This window comes from Panthera uncia, assembly GCF_023721935.1.
Source record: "Panthera uncia isolate 11264 chromosome A1 unlocalized genomic scaffold, Puncia_PCG_1.0 HiC_scaffold_17, whole genome shotgun sequence".
In the NCBI taxonomy this organism is placed as follows: Eukaryota; Metazoa; Chordata; class Mammalia; order Carnivora; family Felidae; genus Panthera; species Panthera uncia.
Genome location: NW_026057577.1, coordinates 139,036,941 through 139,058,636, shown reverse-complemented (window position 1 = coordinate 139,058,636; position 21,696 = coordinate 139,036,941). Strand labels below are relative to the sequence as shown.

The 21,696-nt window shown below is 43.6% G+C and overlaps 1 protein-coding gene across 1 annotated transcript in view; it reads right to left on the bottom strand.

Moving 5' to 3' along the window:
• The window catches only part of MYO10 (myosin X), a 231,308-nt gene that overhangs the window by 79,279 nt on the left and 130,333 nt on the right, over window positions 1–21,696 (bottom strand). The window contains exons 5-17 of the mRNA XM_049648266.1: window positions 20,598–20,732; window positions 18,351–18,489; window positions 17,449–17,533; window positions 16,751–16,854; window positions 9,690–9,819; window positions 7,935–8,053; window positions 6,686–6,832; window positions 6,408–6,508; window positions 6,229–6,295; window positions 5,416–5,508; window positions 4,926–4,994; window positions 4,642–4,724; window positions 1,768–1,876 (exon numbers count right to left, since the gene is read on the bottom strand). Coding sequence (XP_049504223.1) covers window positions 1,768–1,876; window positions 4,642–4,724; window positions 4,926–4,994; window positions 5,416–5,508; window positions 6,229–6,295; window positions 6,408–6,508; window positions 6,686–6,832; window positions 7,935–8,053; window positions 9,690–9,819; window positions 16,751–16,854; window positions 17,449–17,533; window positions 18,351–18,489; window positions 20,598–20,732 — 1,381 coding nt within the window. The remainder of the gene's footprint in view (window positions 1–1,767; window positions 1,877–4,641; window positions 4,725–4,925; window positions 4,995–5,415; window positions 5,509–6,228; window positions 6,296–6,407; window positions 6,509–6,685; window positions 6,833–7,934; window positions 8,054–9,689; window positions 9,820–16,750; window positions 16,855–17,448; window positions 17,534–18,350; window positions 18,490–20,597; window positions 20,733–21,696) is intronic.

The window sequence follows — 21,696 nt, the reverse complement described above, 5'->3', positions numbered from 1 at the left end:
ATATATATATATATATATATATATATATATATATATATATATATTCATATATATTCTGGTGCCAATTTAACTCCCTATGAGACATTCTGTCTGCTGGCCTCACCGAATCAGTCTTCTGGGAACACGACTCAACGTTCCTGCCTCAGGACTCCTCCTGCTCAGTTTCTCTACCTGGAAGGCCTGACCGCTCTCTGCCATTTCCTTGATTCCTAGTGCAATTTAATCCCCAAATATCCACAAAGCCTTCCAAGGCAACTCCAGACAACACTGCTGTAGAAAAAGGTAATATAACAACTCCACTGGGGGATTAGAAACCTAGGTTTTAGAGTCAGACAGGTACAGTTCAAATCCTAGCTTTAGTCCTCAGAGGGCCTGAATGGTCTCCATTTCTCCAAACCTCAGTTTCCTCATCTATAAAATGGGGACAATAGTATGTACTTATAAGATGGGAGAAATGAACAAGATCATATACGTGAAGTGATTAGTGACTGGCACATAATACATACACAATAAATGGTAACAATTTTTTTTTTTAAATTTATTTGAGACAGATACCGTGTGAGTGGGGGAGGGGCAGAGGAAGGGGCGGGGGAAGGAATCCCAAGCAGGCCCCGTTGTCAGCACAGAGACCAACATGGGGCTCAAACTCACAAACCGTGAAATCATGACCTGAGCCGAAACCAAGAGTTAGACGTTTAACTGACTGAGCCTCCCAGGTGCCCCCAAATGGCAACTATTTTTATTATATCCTACCTAGGTCAAGCCTGCCCATCGTATCTCATGATCCAGCTTTGTTAGCAAGGTTGGTGAGTATCTGGCTCATTGCCAACTACGTTGTACAACAGGCCTCACACAGAACCCCACCGGATGCATCCAACTCTGGATAACTAAGTGAAAGACTCTTTGAAGGCAGATTTAATAAATGTCTATTGACTCATACGCCTCTATTTCTCTTCCTATTAGGATTTGTTACTTGGGGGGAAAACAGAACAATTAAGGTCAGAAAATGGTCAGGGGCGCCTGGGTGGCTCAGTCGGTTCAGCGTCCAACTTTGGCTTAGGTCACGACCTCGTGGTTCGTGGGTTCGAGTCCCGTGCGTCAGATTCTGTGCTGACAGCTCAGAGCCTGGAACCTGTTTCAGATTCTGTGTCTCCCTCTCTCTCTGCCCCTCCCCCACTTGTGCTCCAGTTTCTCTCTCTCAAAAATAGACATTAAAATTTTTTTTTTTCCAAAATGGTCTTCACATGCTCTACCTCTAAACTCTCTAAAATGGCTACATATTTAAAATGCAAGTAGGAATGGTCCCTATTTCCCTGAATTCTGGGATTTCCCTGAATATCTGGACAAGGTAACTGACATGGATCTTATTTAAATGCGAGCTTGCTCAGTCATTATTCCCAGTTATGATACTGTAAACATACCCAGGAAAGATACAAAAACCAAACATGGGAAGAAATACACTCTATATTCATACGAGCTTCTAAATACAAATCAAGGTGACCCCAAATGGCCAAACAGTCCTTCAACTTAGAATAGGTAGCTATTTAACAAGACAAAAAAAAAAAAAAAAAACCCAAAAACAAAAAAACAAAACCCTACATGTTTTCATCTCAGAAAAAGTAGATTTTATTTCGAAAGCCCTATCTGGTGACATAAAAGAAAAAATAAAATAAACGCTTTCCTGGACCTCACATATGCCAAGTCCTGTTTCCAATTCCTAAAATCACAGCACCCATAAATTCGTGAAAGCCAGCAGGACAGACTAACCTTGAACTGTGAGCTCACTGTGGGCCGTCGATGTTTGCTTCCACATTTCAAGGTATCCTGGTTATTGCGGCTTGAAACGTGTTCAAACAGGTCATAGATGAAGTCGAATCTGTGTGAGCAGAGAGGAGCAGGGCCATGAGGGGCACGCACCCGGTTATCAGGGGCTGGATTACTATAATTACAATGCACTTTCCCAGTGAAAGTAACACATCGAGTCCAGGAAGAGCTAAGACAACTTCCAAAGATTTCAAAACAACCATTGCCCGAGGGCTTTAGGCATTGGGGGAAAAAATGGTGGCCGCCTTCTGAGCCCCAGTCTTGCAGGAGGCAAACGGATTGGGATGAAAGTGACCCGGGGTGGCATGCCAGCAAGGAGTGCTGTGTTTCCAGAGTGCCACCTATGCTTCTGCAGCCCTGATGTCTTTGCCCGTAGGAGGGAGATGTTTTTGCACATCTCACTGTATTTCGAAGATCCAACCAGTTCACAGAGGGAAAAGTGAGATCTGCAGTGAAACAGTAGGGTTTCCATCCTGCCCCCACCCCTTCCAAGCTACAGGACCAGGGCAGATGCTTGACTTAGCCTCATTTTTCTCATCTGCAAAAGGAGGGTAAGTTAAGAATTTGTCCCACTGTGCTGGCGGTGGGGTGGGGAATGAAATGAGAAAATGTATACAAAGGCTGAGCACGGTACCCGGCACAGCGTCAACACTCATGTTAGTTTGTTGCTGAAAAGCTCTATAAATTGCCCCTACTAACAAAAAGTAAAAGCCTTCCAATAATTTTTTTTTTTATTTACACTTGAGAGACAGAGATACAGAGTGTGAAGAGGGGAGGGGCAGAGAGAGGGAGACACAGAATCTGAAACGGGCTCCAGGCTCTGAGCTGTCAGCACAGAGCCCGACACGGGGCTCAAACTCACGGACCGCGAGATCATGATCGGAGCCACAGTCGGATGCTTGACCAACTGAGCCACCCGGGTGCCCCTCCGATAACTTTTTATCTTTCTTGCATGGAAGATGCTACAGCTCTGGGCAGAGGAGTGGGGATGAGTGGCTTCACTGAGACCAGGAAAGGCAGGGACGATGTCTGAGGATCCACACCTCCTGAGGTGGCACCATCAAGGCTGCCTTGTCACCTCTCACTTTGCCCCATCCCTTTTTCGTTTTTGTTCCAGGGTGCTATTACATGCTCTTTGAAGTTCTCTAAGTGTGCTTTGAGCGCTTTGGAGGAAAGCTCTGTTTCCATGAAAATGTCACAGATGTCAAAGGTCAAAGAGCACAGACCAAGCAACAGCCCAAGCCCCTCATTTTTGCAGAGACAAACCTGGACTAAGAAAGAAACTTTTTTACTCCAGTCACAAACCCACTTTACGTTTTGACCGAGGCGACCAGCCAAATGTCACCTTGCTGACCTCCACACCTGTGATCTTTTCACAGCAAAATGCTTTTATTTAACATGAAGGTCATTTTTAAACGTATCAATTAAAATCTAATAACTAAGAAATTGCTTTGACAGCGGATAGAAAAGTATCATTGCTATGGTATTTTGAAAATACCACCATTTTTATTATTGTTTGTGTATATATATATATAAATATATGTATGTGTAAATATATATATATATATATTTTTTTTCTTTTTTTAAAGTAAACTCTATCCCCAATGTGGGGCTTAAACTCACAGCCCCAAGATCAAAAGTCACATGCTCTACTGACTGAGCCAGCCAGGCGTCCCTGAACATCTCCATTTTTAAAGAGCTGAAAACTCATCTAAAAATAAGAACAGCTGGGGAGCCTGGGTGGCTCAGTCGGTTGAGCGTCCGACTTCGGCTCAGGTCATGATCTCATGGTCTGTGAGTTCGAGCCCCGTGTCGGGCTGTGCCGACAGCTCAGAGCCTGCTTCAGATTCTGTGTCTCCCTCTCTCTCTGCCCCTCCCCTGCTTGTGCTCTGTCTCTGTCTCTCTCTCAAAATAAATAAACATTAAATTACAAAAAATTACAAAAAAAATAAAAGCAAACATGGCTGCCAATGTTGTAAACAGGGAATCTTCACACAGGAGAGTTCAAACAAATCGAAATACCTTCCATTTCTAAACTCCTATCTGACCCTGTGGGTGGGCTTCCTTCACCTCAATTCACAGTCTATGTGACAGTGTAGCCACATGGGGTTGACATTCCCAAAAGTATTACAGATTTTTAAGTAATTGTGCTACTTTCCTAACCTAGATAATAAAAATGTTTCTGTCACAGATTCACTCTGGATCTGAAACAAGTATCAAAAGCTTTCCCTCTGGGTGATTCTCCCCCTTTCTCTCTCACACAGCCTCCTACAAGCAGCTAAGCTAACCAACTACCGATTTAAGGGTGTGAATTTACGATTCGTGCACGAATCAATGCGTGTGGAAGTTTGTAATTTTAGCTGGATGGATGTTTTTTCCTGACATCCCTTCAGCTAGAGACATACGGGTCCTACGGACCAGAGGATGAAAGCAATTGAACACAGAGCTCTCGGCCTGTTGAGAAGAAAGGTCATCCTGGGCAAGGCCTTCTGTTCTTGAGCCAAGCAGAGCAAATCAAAACTAGCTGTGGATTCGTGGGCAAGGCCCTGAACCGCCCCCCAAACTACTTCCCTCATCTGCTTAACAGGACTGACAGTATCTACGTCATAGATACGCTGTTCTTATGGTACCTCATTAAATGGTGGTCAATGCGACTCATATTATTTTCTGTATCGAGGTCATTTTATTAATGAAATATTGCCCATGAAAGAACACAGTAAACCAAGCTGCTTCCATACCGATTTTTTTCTATGTTTGTAAATCTGCACAAGGAATGCTTTGCTTGCTAACGACATATGGGGTTGGAGACCAACATACCGGCTTTCTCGGAGCAAGTTGAGAAGATCATCTCTGAAGGTATCTCTGTTCTTCTCCAAGATGCCCCGGACGTCATACTGCACCTGGGTTAAAAAAAAGAAAAAAAAGAAAAAGAAAAACCGTACAGTTGGTCAAAAGAATGATTTCAGGTCATAGGCAACCCCTTTAAATGCCGGACCCACGAAAGAAGTCATTTCAACATATTTATGTTGGCTTCTGAAATCAGCTATTTCTCTAGGTACCAGACGGGCAAATACCCACAAGGATCTCAAGTAAGAAGTTACCTCTCCAGCGTAGTGCTTCACTCCAAAATTGTTCACTGCAACTCTAGGCTTCACGTAAAAGTGGTTATTCTAATAAAAAAAAAAAATACAAGTGCCTAATTTCACTTACTGATTTGCACAGACCTCCAGAGAGAATTGACCGCCACAGACAGTGAAAACAATCGCAAAGCCCGCCACGGAGCAGAGGTTCAGGACAGAGCATGTGATGCAATTTTATCGAAACCATGGAGCTCTTACCTGGCCTCACAGCAGCGATGTTAAATTCTAAAGTCATAAACTGAATGTGGGCATATTCTGACAAGGAGCCCCAAATCTATCCCTTTAACTGATTTCAATTTAGTTCCAGCAATTGGAGAAGAGCTTTGGTTTGAGAAGAAAATTACGTGCGGGGAGCAGAGGAGAGCCAACAGCACTGAAATAGCCTGAGTGTAATCTTAACCCACAGATCTCCTACTCAGACGTAATTAAGAATTGGCAGGTTTTGACATACAGCGTGTTGATTGTGTAACTTCTCCAATAAGGTGCTGTCTGTGGCTTGAGGAAAATGGCTTTCTTCATTGATAAGAGCCAGGAGACCGAGTTTCTGGAAGACAGAAGAAAGGTAAATTGAATTCAAAGCTGAATGTCTACCTCAAAATATTTCCTCTCTACTCTCTCAAGTAAGTGGTTAAAGGAAAAGTCATAGAAATTTCTTGGATTAAAAAAATTCTGGGGGCGCCTGGGTGGCTCAGGCGGTTAAGAGTCAGACTTCAGTTCAGGCCATGATCTCGAATAGGGCTCAGCCCCGACAGTGGGGAGCCTACTTGGGATTCTCTCTCTCCATCTTTCTGCCTCTCCCCCACTTGTGTGTGTGCGCACACACGCGCTCTTTCGCTCACTCTCTCTCTCTCAAAATAAAGGTAAAAAAAAATTCAGAATGATACTATAAAGACATCCAATGAATTTAATTTCCACACACACACGGAAAAATGGAACCCCCCATAATTTTGTGAACAAAACTTTTACACTGTCCAGTCTACTCCTGGTGCTGGCGAAGCTTTTGATGCTGACTTAAAATCCAAGGGAAGCCAATTCACACACTGTTGATTCTAAAATACGTTGTTCAATGAGACAATAAGTTTGAAGCAGCCAACTATTAAAATTCAACCTTGCACATTTACATGTATGTTTCCAAATGGTCCATTGTGTTCTAAACATTCACATCTTTGATGTGCATGTTCGCGCAAGCTATTCTGTTCCCATAAATATGAATCAGCCCAGCTGGACACCCTTGGGACTGGTAACAATCCTTCAACAATGTTACCTTCTCAATCAGGTCCAGGCATTCTCCATTGTCTATCCAGTCAATATCTTCCCACACCAATCCTTCCCTGTGGAAAGATTTAAAAGGGCTAAGTTATAATAAAATAGAGTTTTAAAACTAATTTATGGCTTTTTATTTTTATTTTTTTTACTTTTCAGTGGAATTCTACGAGCTCTTACCTGCTATATTCTAGTTGTTCCAGAGAAAAAATATGCTTGTTGAAATATTCCTGAAGTTTCTCATTTGCATAGTTTATATTGAACTGCTCAAAGTGATTAACCTAAGGGGGGGAACCATTCAACATGTATCTTTAGTGCCCTTCCTATTACATACAAAGGTGAAGAAAGGGCAAAAAAGAAAAAAATCTGCAGAGAAAAATACCAGTATTCATGTGAAGAGATTTAAGTCAGTAAGTGGATAGAAAAAAATTCATGCATCCCACCCATGAGAAGCATACCTCGAAGTTTTCAAATCCAAAGATGTCAAGGATGCCAATAGATTTAAAGTCATCTTTGCCTTTGATCCTACTGTTAATCTTCTTAATCACCCACTCGAAGCAGCGTGCATAAAGTGCCATGGCCAAGGAGTCTCTGCTGTCTTCTGCCTGCAGGAGAGGGGGACACGGTCACCGCCTCCCGCTGACCACGGAAGCCCAGGCAGGTGAGTCCATCCCAGACCCCTCGGGAGACACGCACACCCACTGAACAGGAAGAACACCCATGCACCCGACACCCAGAAAGACGCGGATGTCTCAAGAAAGAGTAAACTGGAGTTCACTCACTCGCTCTACACGCAGGAGTCACCGAGACTTCTTTCATTCGTATTATTTTTTTAAATCTAACTTATTGTCGAACTGGCTTCCATACAATACCCAGTGCTCATCCCAACAAATGCCCTCCTCGATGCCCATCACTAAGACTTCTTTGAAATATCAGGCTTTCAAACTCAAGTTTTTATGTTAATTGTAGGAAAGAATCTGAACCAATATGGGTAGCTACAAGTTTTATCATGTTTAAAACATGGGGCACCTGGGTGGCTCAGTCGTTTGAGCGTCCGACTTGATTTCAGCTCAGGTCAAGATCTCGCGGTTCGTGGGCTCGAACTCTGCCTGGGGCTCTGTGCTGACAGCGAGGAGCCTGCTTGGGGTTCTCTCTCCCCCTCTCTCTGCCCCTCCCCAACTCGCTCTCCCTCTCTCTTAAAATAAATAAACTTAAAAAATAAATTGAATATTAGACGGGCTGGCACATATAACTGGCTTCAGACAGTAACAGAAGCAGAAATACATAATACTACATAATAATAACAAATTATCATGGTTAGTCTTTATTTGGTGCTTATGTATCTAGCACATTGATTACTATCCTTACAAGAATCCTACGGCTTAGGTGTGACAATTACCCTTGCCTTACAGAGGAGCAAACAGACACAACGGATGCATTCTCCAAGGACAGAAAATAATATGTCAGGACTCGGACTCAGGAACCCTCCATCATGCCCGGTCGGTCCTCTGGAACACCCTGCTGTACTACCTCTAAGAAAACGAACAACTCTTGTCTATTCCCTTCGGCGTGGGTATCTTCTTTCTTTCGATCATGAACCAAACCCCTTTGAATGGTTTGCTGTAGTGCCTCATTTGAATCAAAGCCACGGATCTGAAAACCCGGGGGTATCTGTTAAGACGAGGTTTGGTGGCGAAGCGCGTGTACCTGTTGAACGGTGAGAGGCGTAAGGATCTCCTCCCCCCTGAGGAACATGGACCTCTGCGTCAGAGCATCCGTGAGCTGTGCTGAGTCCAGCCCCAGTAACTCTGCAGACCTGCCCAAGGCTGGAAATGAAGGCAAACAAGGCGAAAGTGACTGACCCAAGAAGGAACAGGCCACGGGACCCCAAAGGAAGCCCCACGCAGAGACATGGGTTCAGAGCCAACTCCACACTGCGACACGTGAGGCCAGAGAACATTCCTAAATCCCGCGGGTAGAATCTAGAGAACACACATTTCGTCGCTCGGTTAATCACTCCCTTGATGAGTCTTAGGCTAGTGGCCTGACGCCCGGACCAAGTGTGGTCCTGAGACCCCGGGTCCAAGACCCCGCCATAAAGGTTTGCAAGGTCCTAACTCTTTTCAGTGATCCGAAGACGTCTCTTGCTGGTTTTTTTTCACTCTCATTCCATCACTGCAATACAGAGGAGTTTCCAGTGGCTACATGACATGAGGGAGCTCACCAAAGTGACTGCAGCAGGTAAGAGAACCCAGCTGTCCTCCCCGACCTCAGATATTTTCAAAATGTGCAAAAATGTGGGGCGCCTGGGTGGCTCAGTCAGTTAAACGTCCGACTTCAGCTCAGGTCACGATCTCGCGGTCCGTGAGTTCGAGCCCCGCGTCAGGCTCTGGGCTGATGGCCCAGAGCCTGGAGCCTGCTTCCGATTCTGTGTCTCCCTCTCTCTCTGCCCCTCCCCCATTCATGCTCTGTATCTCTCTGTCTCAAAAATAAATAAAACCTTAAAAAAAAATTTTTTTTTTTTTTAAATGTGCATTTTAAAAATGTAAGCCAATGTCACTCTTCTCGCGGATTTTCTTCTGTTTGGGAAGATAGTCTTTTGAATAAAAACACACTATTTATTTCAATATGCAAGGGGCTTCTGATGGTGATGGCAAAATTAATTTTCAAAAACATCTCAGTTTTTATTTCTAATGCGATAACATGAACAGACATGACCCACATAAAGGAAAAAGCCCTGGGGAGTCCTCTATGGTTTGAAGATGATTGAGAAGCTCTGGGACCAAACGCGTGAGAACTGCTGACCTACAGCTCTGGCCTCATCTAAGGCCACTTCAAACTTTAACTCATCTGCCCCCCCCCCCCCCCCCAGCCCTTGTGCCCTCACACATGGCTTCCATCAGGAAAGTCTCAAGAGTAAACCCATCAACTACTTCTGGAAAGTGACTATTGACATTGCGATGTGCATATTCGCTCGTTTAATCTTGACAACACGGCCGCACTTTATAGACCAGAAGTCAGTGGTGTTGAGGGGACACGTTATAACCCAAGTAACCGGCCTATGGCAGAGCTGGACCCTGAGCCAAGCGGTCACGCTTGAAAACAGTCTTTACCACTACACTGCGTCACCACTCAAGAACTACGAAAAACTACAGCGACACTACGCCCCTGACCCGTAACATTTATCCTACAACCATCCTGGTTGCTCCCATTTCTTTACCGGGTCCATTTTCCTCTTTTCTTGGTAAGAATGAGAACACAGGCACCATGCCACCCAGGAATCCCTTCTTAGATGCTTGGACCCTTTCTCGGCTGATCATTCGCATCAAATACAAAGTTCTCTCTCCCGGGCTCAGAAAGCCCTTTCTGCAAAAGGGCGGATAGTAAATACTTTAGGTCCAAGTTCCCTAGGAGGAAAAAGCCAAGGAAGGGAGGAAGGGAGGAAGGCAGGGGTCATCTTACCCGTTTTGAAGGACACCTGGGCCCCACCAGCTGTGATAAATTCTATGTTCCCAAGATGTAATACACCAGCAAGCAACCTCAAAATTTCCCGAACTTCTTCCTTGCTGAACTGCATGACTTCCATTGCCGTCTGAAAGACAGTAACTGTGTTCAATTTTTTTGCGGGTGTTTTCCCCACACTAAAGAAAATGAAAACCTCCCCGCTCAATAGAAGTGTCAGGTATTGCTCTACAGGCAAGAAAACAGGAAACAGACTCACAGGCCCTCAATTTCAAGGGATAAAGACCTTGCAGAGCCACACAGAAAATAACATGATGTTAGGAAAGAACTGCAGGGGTGCCTGGGGTGGCTCAGTGGGTTGAGCGCCCAGCTCTTGATTTCGGCTCAGGACACGATCTCACAGTGCGAGCGACGTGGCCCCACGTCGGGCTCTGCAACGGCCACGCGGAGCCTGCCTGGGACTCTCCCTCCTCTCTCTCTCTCTGCCCCTCCCCTGCTCACGCTTTCTAACTAAATATTTAAACGTTAAACAAACATCGAAATTAAAAAAACATTAAGAAAAAAGAACTGTAGAATGTGGAGCGCTCACCCCACCAATGGGGAAAAATGAGATACCTTACGTAGAGGCTTCCCAGTTATGTCACAGCAGAATCACCTCAGAGAGTCACAGTAATGACGGTGATAAGGAAATGCTTTTTCTGTAGATACTGAAGCGTAACGGAACATTTATTTTCTTCCACATGAACTGGTGGGGTGAGGGTGAGACTTCATGGGGCTGCTCCAGAGTAAACTCTGGAGCCTTCCCTTGACGGTTAAATGCAGCAGGGACCCAAACCGGGGGAATAAAATTCTTTCTTAGGAACTCCGTAGACAGGAGAGTCTCTGCTCCTTTTATAATAGATCCTCACAGAACAGATGAATGGAGAAAAACACACCAGCGACTACAGGAGACGAGGTCTGTCCCCAGATACAAGTATCCTGACAGCGGAAGCCAGGCGTCTTCTGAATCCCACCCAAGATGTGCTCATTTTCTAGTGTGATTTAGAAGCCACATCCTTGTCAAGAAGAAACCATCCCTCGCCCCCAACTGAGGACAGGACTGTTGGCCACACTGACGAAAATAACCCACCAGGGGTTACGTCGGACCCACAACATAATAACCACGACGACGACAATCACTTTGGGAGACCAGGAAGGAAACCACGCGCCATTTTGAAGCAACAGAAATTAGACAAGGAAACAACCAGAGATTGAAAAATGTGAGAAGTTTAACTTCTTTTTAAGGAGACGACAATAAAGGGAAAACAAAGGGCAACAACAATAGGCAGGAAAATTTAAAAATTATAAGGGAAGGAGCCATCGCTTAAGCTGTAATAAAAGACACATGAGCAAAATGACGCAACAGGCATTTCTTATTGGAGCAAATGCAGGATAATAACTTCTATTAAATTAGCCAAAAACTTGTGGATGTTAAACCTAAAACTGGTGAAACTGGGACATTTATGCACTGATCACCAGTACACAAGTTAATATAATCTTTTGGGAAAACGAGACTCTATGGTAGCACTGTGTTGGCCACAAATGTGCATAACTGTCGAGTGTTCAGAGAGGTTAAGTAACTCTCACAGGGCTACCCAGCCAAGATTCAAAATCGGGCCCCACGAACACAGAGTCCACGAACTTATTATCCAGCCAGATGCTATTACTTTCTAAAGACATAAAAAAGAAAACGCAATCTCCTGCATTATCTTCCATAACTTCAATGCTGGAAATTTACTACAAAGAAAATCTCAATAGAAAGGAAGTTCTGTAAAATATCCCCCACGGTGTAATCTTAACACGTTAAGAGAAACTATTTACTCAGGGGTGAGAAGACTCATTTCATGGGTGTAAACAGAAATTGGCACAAAGAATAAAAACGATTAGTCAAGTGCTTATCAATTAAAAAGAAACATACGGAAAATTATTCAAATTCACTTATCCTAAAAGTTAAAGGAATGACAGTTAAGGAATACAAATAATTTCTTATTCTCAAGCCTCTTGAAATGGTGGTAAGAACCAAACTAAACAGCAAAATAATTATAAAGCACCTCCACTGTGCTAAAGTTAGTATTTTCCATCTCCATGGTTAAAGTTATCCTCCTATATTAATAAGACCTATTCAACACTAACTTATAAAAATTCTTAGATCATAGAACGATATGGAAATGTAAGTCTTCACTGTTTAAATCAACTACTTGGAGTCTCTATAACACTAACAGGAAGTAAGACTTTAAAAATACTAAGTTTGCAGTAGCACAAAATGTCAAGCTATCAAATGAAAAATACCGAGAGACGCCCCATGAAAAAATTCTTGAAGTTCCTAAAATACATACAGAAGTTATACATGGAGACATGAAAGCAAATGAATCAAATGTGCTTACGGTATTAATAAATTTGACTACTTGCAATCTAACCCTAAGTGAGTCAGGAGCGTGGTGATAAGGAATAATTGTATTAATCATACTATGGGGTAATTTAATGGGTGCAACCAATTACCAGTAACGTGGGCACGGGTGCTAAACTTACTGGCAAGACCCTTTACTTGCGTCCTATTGTCTTGTTTAAAATCTTTTTAGTCACAATCTCCACCCCTTTGGCAAGAGGAACCACTTTTTTTTTTTTTAATTTTTTTAATGTTTATTTTTGAGAGAGAGGGAGAGAGAGAGGGAGAGAGAGAGAGAGGGAGAGAGAGAGAGAGAGGAAGGGGCACAAAGAGACGGAGACACAGAGTCCGAAGCAGGCTGCAGGCTCTGAGCTGTCAGCCTGACGCGGGCCTTGAACCCACAAATTGCGACACCGTGACCTGAGCCGAAGTCAGACGCTCAATCGACTGAGCCACCCAGGCACCCCAAGAGTAGCCGCTTTAAAGCTTATTATAATGATCTTATTTTCTCAGCAGTAGGGCTCAAGACTCAAAACACCATGCTGGGAAATTCTCAGGATAGTTCAGAAGCACTGAACAGCAATTTAGTTACGAAACTGGCAAAAAATTACACAGAATATTTTCAGTAACGTCCTTATTAGGCACATAGAAAAACAGGTGTTTGGGAAACTGGGGGTTGGGGGTGGGGGGGATGACAAATATGTGATCTGGTCCCAACCATGAAGAAACAAAGGAAGCCAGGCTCATCACCCTGGAAATGAATAGAAAAGAGGGGCAAATTTCAGATGCCAAAAGGTATATCCACTCCGGGTCTCAGGCAGTTGGCTGGGAGGTGCGGAGATGCCATTCCGGAAGGCCAAGGGGCCACAGATGAATCTTGAACAAATGGTGCCACTGGAATGGTGGAAGTGGAGGCTATTCTGGCCACAGTAAGTTCCAAATAAGCAATCTGATAATAATTTATCATGGGGAGTCTGACTGCCTCAGTCAGTAGAGCACGTGACTCTTGATCTTGGGGTTGTTAAGTCCAAGCCCCACGTTGGATGCAGAGATTACTTAAAAATGAAATCTTAAAAAAATCATAATTTATCACGTAACGCTCTATGAGGCAATATTATGCTATTTTATAATATAAATTTGCTTATGCTCCCAAGTTCTCTACCACTGAAAGAGACTGAAGTTTTCATGTTCGGCAAAATTGAGGTATAAAGTCCGCCTTAATAAAATTGGACTCATGTGGAATGAATTTATGTATACATATACGTGGGCTCAAAACAACTAAAAACCCATGGATATATCCAGTAAGGCTGGGTCCAGTCCTGGTCCGCAGCCAAGTACTCTAAAAATATTCAACATTTGTGGAATAAGAGAATCTGAAAAGATTATCACCCAAAGACTCCTGTTATTTCTCACACATTTCATCCGCCCCCATTCTGGTGGGTCAAATGCAGGCAATACAGTAAATTAGTTGCTCTCATTGACTTGAAATAGCTTGCATCTAAGCAATTTCTAGGGCAACTTGAAAGGCTGCATAAACAAATGGTTATGAAACACAGAGTCTGCCCCAGGGGGGAAAAAAACCAAACAGGTCCCCTATAGCTCCCATGATACTTTACAGGCACTCATTTATATTCATGCCAAGTGGGGGCAATGATAAACTCTAAAAATACATAAAGCAAATTCTCAGTAAAATAAAGAAAATTCTTTAAAGGTCCTATTGCCAGAGTACACGGACATTAAAGTTGATGGATCATTTTTTTTTAGTAGCTAAGAACGAACACCAGAAATGACATTTTCATACAGAATTCACAGAAACAATTTCTCTCCATGAACATTTCAACATATTATGCAAACAAATGTCCTTCAGGCTTAATGGAATGTGGTTCCTTTCCTTTGGTCCAAAAACCTCTGGGAAAAAAGCTTCATGAAATTGAAATATGAAGATACCAATTTATTTTTTTATTTAGAAAAAAATTTGTTTCAGAGAGAGAGAGAGAGAGAGAGAGAGAGCGCGCATGCATGCCTGGGGGAGTTTTTAACCATTCCTGTGTCACTCCTGGTTACAGAGTGCTGCCTAAGGCAGAATAGTGGGCTGGCTGGTATTGTTAGGATACTTCCGATTATATTCCCATATTACAGAAATGACGATTCTAGGAATGTAATCATAACTAGGTAATCATAAAAGGCAGCCTATTTACTGTAAAAATATAACACAGAATGATAAGATTGTAGAATTCTGCCTCACGAGAGAACATTTTGTGTCCATTTTTGTCTCAGCCTTCTTTCCGCACACGTAATTACTATCTGAATCATCATATATCAAATTATACATAAAATGTTTTTTAAACAAAAGGATTATCTAGTGTTGCAGCTTATCTTTCTCAGGTTTAAAATAAATTTTCCATGTAATTGAATATACTTGAACATGCTTTGCTTGCTGTAATGGATCTTATTTTACCAACATAACAAATTATTTAAGCCATTCCCCAATTTGCGATTCTTGTAGGTTTAGCTATAGAAAAGAGAATTTTTCCTCCTTTCTGAAAAGGTGCACATCGTTTTTCTTTTCTGACTGCATTGCTTAGAACTTCCAGAAGCTTAAATAATAGTAAAAATTACATGTTCCTGATTTTACTTACTAGCAGCTAAGTTTTCATTTACATTTCTGGTAGGTTGACACTAAAAAGTAATCACAACGTAAATATATAAAATTGAATACTTGTAAATACATAAATGGAATACTTGTAAGCTTGTTGCGTACCTCTCTGTCAATTTCACGTACAAATTTTTCTTCCTTTCTAGATGATCTTTCCATCGTAAGATCAGATTTTAAAGGCCAAAACCTACTCTTTCAAATAAAGAGTAGGAGCCAGCAATCACCGAAGGCAGGGCAAGCCTCAGAAGTTTACCAGTAGTTAACAAAAAGAACAAACGATTCTCAATCAGAAAATGAAGCCCCCGGAGGAAAGCAGAGGAAAGCCATGGGAGTACCTTCTCAGGGGCACTTCCAGAACAAGGGGAGGACTGATGCCCAGTGCACCCTAGTGGCCAGCGAGCTAATCAGTACAAGACCTGCCATTCTTGGATAATTATCTGTCTTCTGCCACAACGTCCTTCTATCACAAAGCATGGTTCTCCAGCTTCAAAGAAAGAAGAAGAAAACAGGAAAAAAAAAATCCCAAGAGAAGTCTTTCTTCACTAAAAATAAGAATGAGTTTTTATATTTATTCGAACACACACTAAAGACAATAATAAACTGAAACAGGATGAAGTCTGAGTAGTGACAAATCCAGGGGCCAAATGAAACTAGGAAAGAAAATTTAAAATACTTAAAACACATTTTGGAAAATCCAGTTCACAGAGCCAAATCCCCTGCTGTCCAGCCTACGCAGCAAAAAGGCATCCTCAGCAGGGGGCTTTTTTTGTTAACAGGTTCAAGAGAGGAGATTGGGCAAAAGAAGTCCAAGCCCCCTGCCCCCCGCATTATAAATGATGGATAAAAGACCCACAGAGGGAAGATGATCCTGATATTAGAACCAATCCTGTTTTTAATTTCATTTTCAACTTAAGACGTGAAAAAATGATGTTATGATACACATTCACTTAAAAAAAATACCCTGATTTCATTCCACAAGGTATTTTTATGACCAATCTAGAAGAGTAAATGGGGACAGTGAAGAGAGAAGCGTTGACAGCTGTAAAGATAAGAACCTGACAGGCAAAAGCAGGTACCACCGACCTGCCTTGTGGTTTAGAGTCTTTGGAGTTAAACTTTCCCCACCAGCTCTATTAGGTACCGTGTGTGGTTAGGCTGGTCACCAACCTCCCTGGGTCGCAGAGTGCAGACAGCCGGGATTCCTACCCTCAGGGTTCAGAGCAATGAGAGAGATGGCCTGGGGAAGTCTGTACAGTAAGTGCTCGATGTCAGCCGCACTGACAATGGTGAATCCACCTTCGGTCCACTGTCTCCAGCTACTACGGCAGTGACTCTGGCATTGCTGGAAGAACCACATTAGCAAAATCGACCGGCCACTCTCAGTCAGGTGGGGCTGTTAATAAAGCTCCACAACCAGGCTTCCTGAATGTTGTCACCGTTTAACAAGTCCTTGTGATATCGGAAAACTACCAGACGCTCACTTATCCACACCTCAGAGTTGTAAGGTGACTATTCTTGCAGAGAAACAAACAAGATCCTAACAGTTACTTGGTCTAATGGTTGACAGATTTGGTTTTAGCCATGGAAATGGTTATTACAAAAATACACACACACATATAATATATACATATTTAATAGGATATATTATATATATATTTGTAAGCTCAAAAAAGAAAGCTTGGCATGATCCAATGTCAAGCCTATGATTTTTTTTATTTTTAGTAGACTGTTCCAAGTCAACCTCCCATCTGTCCTGAATGTCACAGACATTCATCCAACTTCTAAAGAAAGAGGATTCTCTTCCAGTCTGGAACAGTCTTTCTCATGAGTGGGAACAAGAAGCAAGCACCTGTTCTCGCACAGCAGTGCAAATGTAATTACTTCATTAACAAAATATTTTTGAAACAGAAAATGAAACGTGTCACTTATTTTTCTAGGGGGCTGTCGCTCTTAAGAAGGCAAAAGAACAACGTAACTTACAATCACTTCCCTAAAGGATTCCTGGTCACTGATTGTCTTGTCTTCTACACATCCAGACTGACTCAAGTAGTGGTAGTTTTCTGGCACAGATAAATAAAATTCTTCTGCAAAAAGACAACGAAAAATGGAGTATCAGTACTTGATTGGCCAGGATAAGACAGAGTCCAAGAGAGTTTTCACTTTGTAACTTCAAAAGATAAAATACATAAATAATTCTATGCTAACAGCCCCCTATTAAAATGCAGAGTTCTGAATCATCACCTAGAGGAAGCAAAAATAATTTCATTAAATTAGATGGCGTGATAGAAAATGTTATTTAAAAAATAACTGATGAGGACCCGGTCTTGGCTGTTCTCTCTTAAAAACCAAATGTTTAGAAATTAGCTTTCTTTGGGTGTGGTTTAAGAGTAAACCCGTTACGAGGCGTTATATAGTTTCTCATCAGTATTGTACAAGTCGGAAAAGTCTCAAGATTCCAAAAACAAACAAGACGTTTAAGACTTCCCTTTTGATGATTTCCCCCCTACATTATTGGGCTCTAAAATGGACTCAGCATCTTTCGGCCCGGCTCTCCTACGTTTTGTTTCAATCGATGGAACACCAACAAAGCCCAAGGAGAGTTTTTGCATCTACCGACGGCTTTTCAAGGGAGGACAGGTTGCTAGTCGGTGTTTCCCCGCCGGTCTCCCACCACTTACCTCTCTGTTCATGTTCTAGCCCTGCCAGCAGTGCATAGAATATGTGATAATTCCTTTCCCCGGGGTTTTGCCTTACTACTCGGTTCTGTGGAGAGAAATCAGATTTCGACTCAGAGAGGTTTCCTCTGTTTAGTGAGCACAAACCAGTAATTTCCAAAGATCATTACTACAGAAGAAAATGTGAATTAAATGTTTACTTACTTTTTCTAATAAATCTTCATGCGAAAAGCAATGGCAAGTCAAGGAACAAAACAAGGAGATCACATGCTCAATTACCCTTCAATTTTCTAGTCTTTGTGACCCAAATAATGATACATCCCTGCTCTTTGGGCACCTAGGTGGCTCAGCCGGTCAAGCGGCCGACTTCGGCTCAGGTCATGGTCTCGAGGTTTGTCAGTTCGAGCCCCGCGTCGGGCTCTGTCTGTGCTGACAGCTCAGAGCCTGGAGCCTGCTTCAGATTCTGGGTCTCCCTCTCTCTCTGTCCCCCACTTGCACTCTGTCTCTCCCTCTCCCTCTCTCTCAAAAATACAACATTAAAAAAATAAAATAAAATAAAAACAAATTCCTGCTCTTTGACACAGAGACTTCTGTGCCAAAGAGACAAGCCAACAAAGCATAGGCTATTTCACCTAAATCCAATTCAAACAGGACACATGACCTCCTTGGAGGTGCCACACTATTTGACAGAATTCATTCCAAACAAAAAAACCTGACGCTTGATGAGGATTCCAATTTTCCTGATTACAGACAGTATCGAAGTTTCCGAAAGATGGTTCTCCCAGAATAATTAATAGGTCCAACAGAGTAATATTAGAGCAAAACCCGGAATGTGTCACATTCTTTAACTGCCCTTGTGGTAACCAAGAACAGTTCGTCCTCTTACAGAGTCAAATGCTCAAAACAAGAAACAGGATACAATCTACAATTCTCCCGCCCTGAATATTCCCCTTCTGGCAGATGTTCAGCTGAACAAACTTCCCAAAGCGACTGGAGTTGTTGTTGTACACGGTCTTCGCGTTGCCGAAAGCTTCCATGATGGGGCTGTGACAGAAGTGAGGACAGCTTCGTTAGCAAATAAACAAGTCACGAGATGTCAATTTCGGCACACCGGCTCTATGTCGGTAATATCGCCATACCCGCGCACGGTGACAGACGGTAAGGACACTTACCGCGGGGATCATCTCATCACGCGCAGAAAACCTAATCACTATGATATACGCAACTAACGGGACATGGTACGTCATTAAAAAAAATTTAAAAAGAAGACGCGAGGACCGCAGCAAGTGTTAATTAGGGTAGATCTAAAAACCGCAAGAGCATTCCTCACCAATTGTCTAAATATTCAACTGCGAGGCAAATCTGAAAGCAACGGGACCCACAGTGACTAGGTTTATTTACAGAAGAGCCAGCTTTCCAAAGCCCCTGCTGAAATGGGTTTATGATCCTCATCATTTTGAACGAGAGATCTTACAGCTCGTGCAGGCGCAGGATACTGGAGCTCAGGGAGTCACTACGGTCCGGTCTCGCACAAATTAACTTGGGCTTATGTACATAAGCCAGGGATCGCACAGGAGAAGACCCCCACTTAAATTTCGGCAACTGAAAAAGTCCCAGGCCTGGGCATTTCCCCCATCTGTTGTCTGTCCTGGAGCAACTCATTTATCAGTAACTTCTTTGTGTCTTCTCCACCTGTAAAATGGGGTCAGACCAGTCAGGAGGTGGAAAACTTTCTGTCAGGAACCAGGTAATAGATCTTGTAGGGGCCTGCGGTCTCTGCTGCAAGCACTCAGTTCCGCCACTGCAGCTCGAAAGCAGTTATCAGCAATAGAGAAACAAATGAGCGTGTCTGTGTTCCAATAAAACTTTATTTACAAAACAGGCTGCAGGAAGATGAAAATGTTCTCAAGATGGATGGTGGTGATGGTTGCACAACATGAATGCACTTAACACCACTAAGCTGCACGCTGAAAAAAAACGTTTAAAGTTATAAACGTTATGTATATTTTACGACACCGGAAAAAAGTGTATGAATGCTAAAACAAAAACAGGCCACAGGTTATGGGCATCTGGCTGTAGTTTGCTGACCCCGGGACTAAATTCTAAGTAATAGAATCTGTAAAGTCCTTATTGGTTCTAAAATCTTATAAGGCACAAATCAGATGTTTGGCAAGTGCACGTTTAAAATAAAAATGCAGGGGCGCCTGGGTGGCTCAGTAGGTTAAGCGTCCAGCTTCAGCTCAGGTCATGATCTTGTAGTTTGTGGGTTTGAGCCCCGCCTGGGGCTCTGTGCTAACAGCTCAGAGCCTGGAGCCTGCTTTGGATTCTGTGTGTCCCTCTCACTCTGTCCCTCCCCCACTCACACTCTTTCTCTCTCTCCCTCTCTCAATAATAAACATAAAAAAATAAAATAAAAATTCAGAGGATACCTCCCCACACAGCCCTCTTTCAAAGGCTCGCTGCCATCAAAGGTCTCAGTGACCTTCTGCCACGTAGGAGGCTACAAAAATGCCATCTTGGGGCGCCTGGGTGGCTCAGTCGGTTGAGCATCCGACTTCGGCTCAGGTCACAATCTCGCGGTTTGTGAGTTCGAGCCCCGCGTTGGACCCTGTGCTGACAGCTCGGAGCCTGGAGCCTGCTTCCGATTCTGTGTCTCTCCCTCTCGTTTCCCCTCCCATGATCATGCTCTGTCTCTCAACAATAAATAAACATTAAACAAATTTTTTAAAAATGCCATCTTGCCAACATGGTGCCTCCACAGGGCTGGATGTTGAGCAGAGGCTCCCTCATCGCTGTGCTAAGTCCTCTGTTACACAGTGGCCAGAGGCTGAAATTTCTGCCCGTCACAAGGCCTCCACAAAAGCGAGTCGAGGGCTCACTGTAGGAGGAGGCTACAGAACGCTCCTCCGAATCACTCAGTCACCACCTCTAACCTGGCCCAGGGGTGGGGCCGGGGGCCGGGGGGGGGGGGGGGGGGGGAGACAGGTCAGGTTATTGGAAACTGCTATGTGCATGCTGGGACTTCTCGAGGAATTGTAAAAGAGAAGAAAAAGAGAAAACAGACCCACTGATTCTAATTCATCCTTAAATTCGCCAACAGGGAGGACAGTAAATCCTATTTATCTGAAAGAAGGAACATGATCACGACATACCTGCTTTCGAGGATAGCTTGTTCGACACAGGATGTCTTCTCTTTTAAGGATAGTTCCAAAGACTGTTGACTGATGACCGATAAAAACTTGAGGATCAATTTGGTGCTTTCGGTTTTCCCTGCCCCACTTTCGCCGCTGCAAAACAAAATGCACAAGCTTGGGCTTCTAATTACAAGGAGAAACAAACAACCAAAAAAAGAAACGAAACTCAGTTTGACCCACGTCCCTCCAGTTTGTCCACGGAACACCTGTTGGAAGGCGGGAAAAAGGAGGTCGAAATGTCGGTCCCACGAGGCAAGCTGAAGGGCAGTGAAAGCTCTGGCCACACCGTTTCTGGCACTTGCAAAGGCCTCTGTGGCGTCGGAGGTAAACGGAACCACCCCCACTAAGTTAAGGTAAGAGGCTGGAAGGCGCCTATCCTTCCAGGGAGGCCCTGAAATGAGCAAGGATCTCTGCTTTGGTCACTCGAGCATCCCCAGCCATCTCCACAGCACCTCTGGTGCTGGTGACAGGCACTTGGTATTAAGTGCTCGTCACATGAACAGGCACACCAACAACGTCATTCTGGGGAACTGAAAGCAGGCAAATAAATATGCACAAAAATGCAATTATTCATAAATATGATTGAAGTGGACAAAGGTACCCCACAGGTACTCGACCCACAGTGAATCATTTTATCATCGCTTTCGCAACAGTCCTACAAGGGAGGCAGCGGCTAAGCGTCCGAGCCAGGATGTAACGCCAGGTCTGGGTTCGACATCCTGAAGAGATCACGCTTTCGTGACAATTAAGGGCCAGGGAACGCAGCAGCACACAGGGAGGGGAGGCCGGTGAGAGAAGTAAACAAGGTTCAAGTTGCACCTTAACAGACCGGCAAACATGAGTCCCACGGAGAGGAAAGGGAAAGAGTTGGGCACCAGGGCGAGATGAGCTCGGGAAGATCCACGGGGTGCAGGATTCTGGTTGGGTCAGCTGCACTGAGATCAGAGGCGGGGGAGAGAGAGGAGAGAGAGGAGAGAGAGGAGAGAGAGGAGAGAGAGAGAGGAGAGAGGGAGAGAGAGAGAGAGAGAGAGAGAGAGAGAGGGAGAGAGAGGAGAGA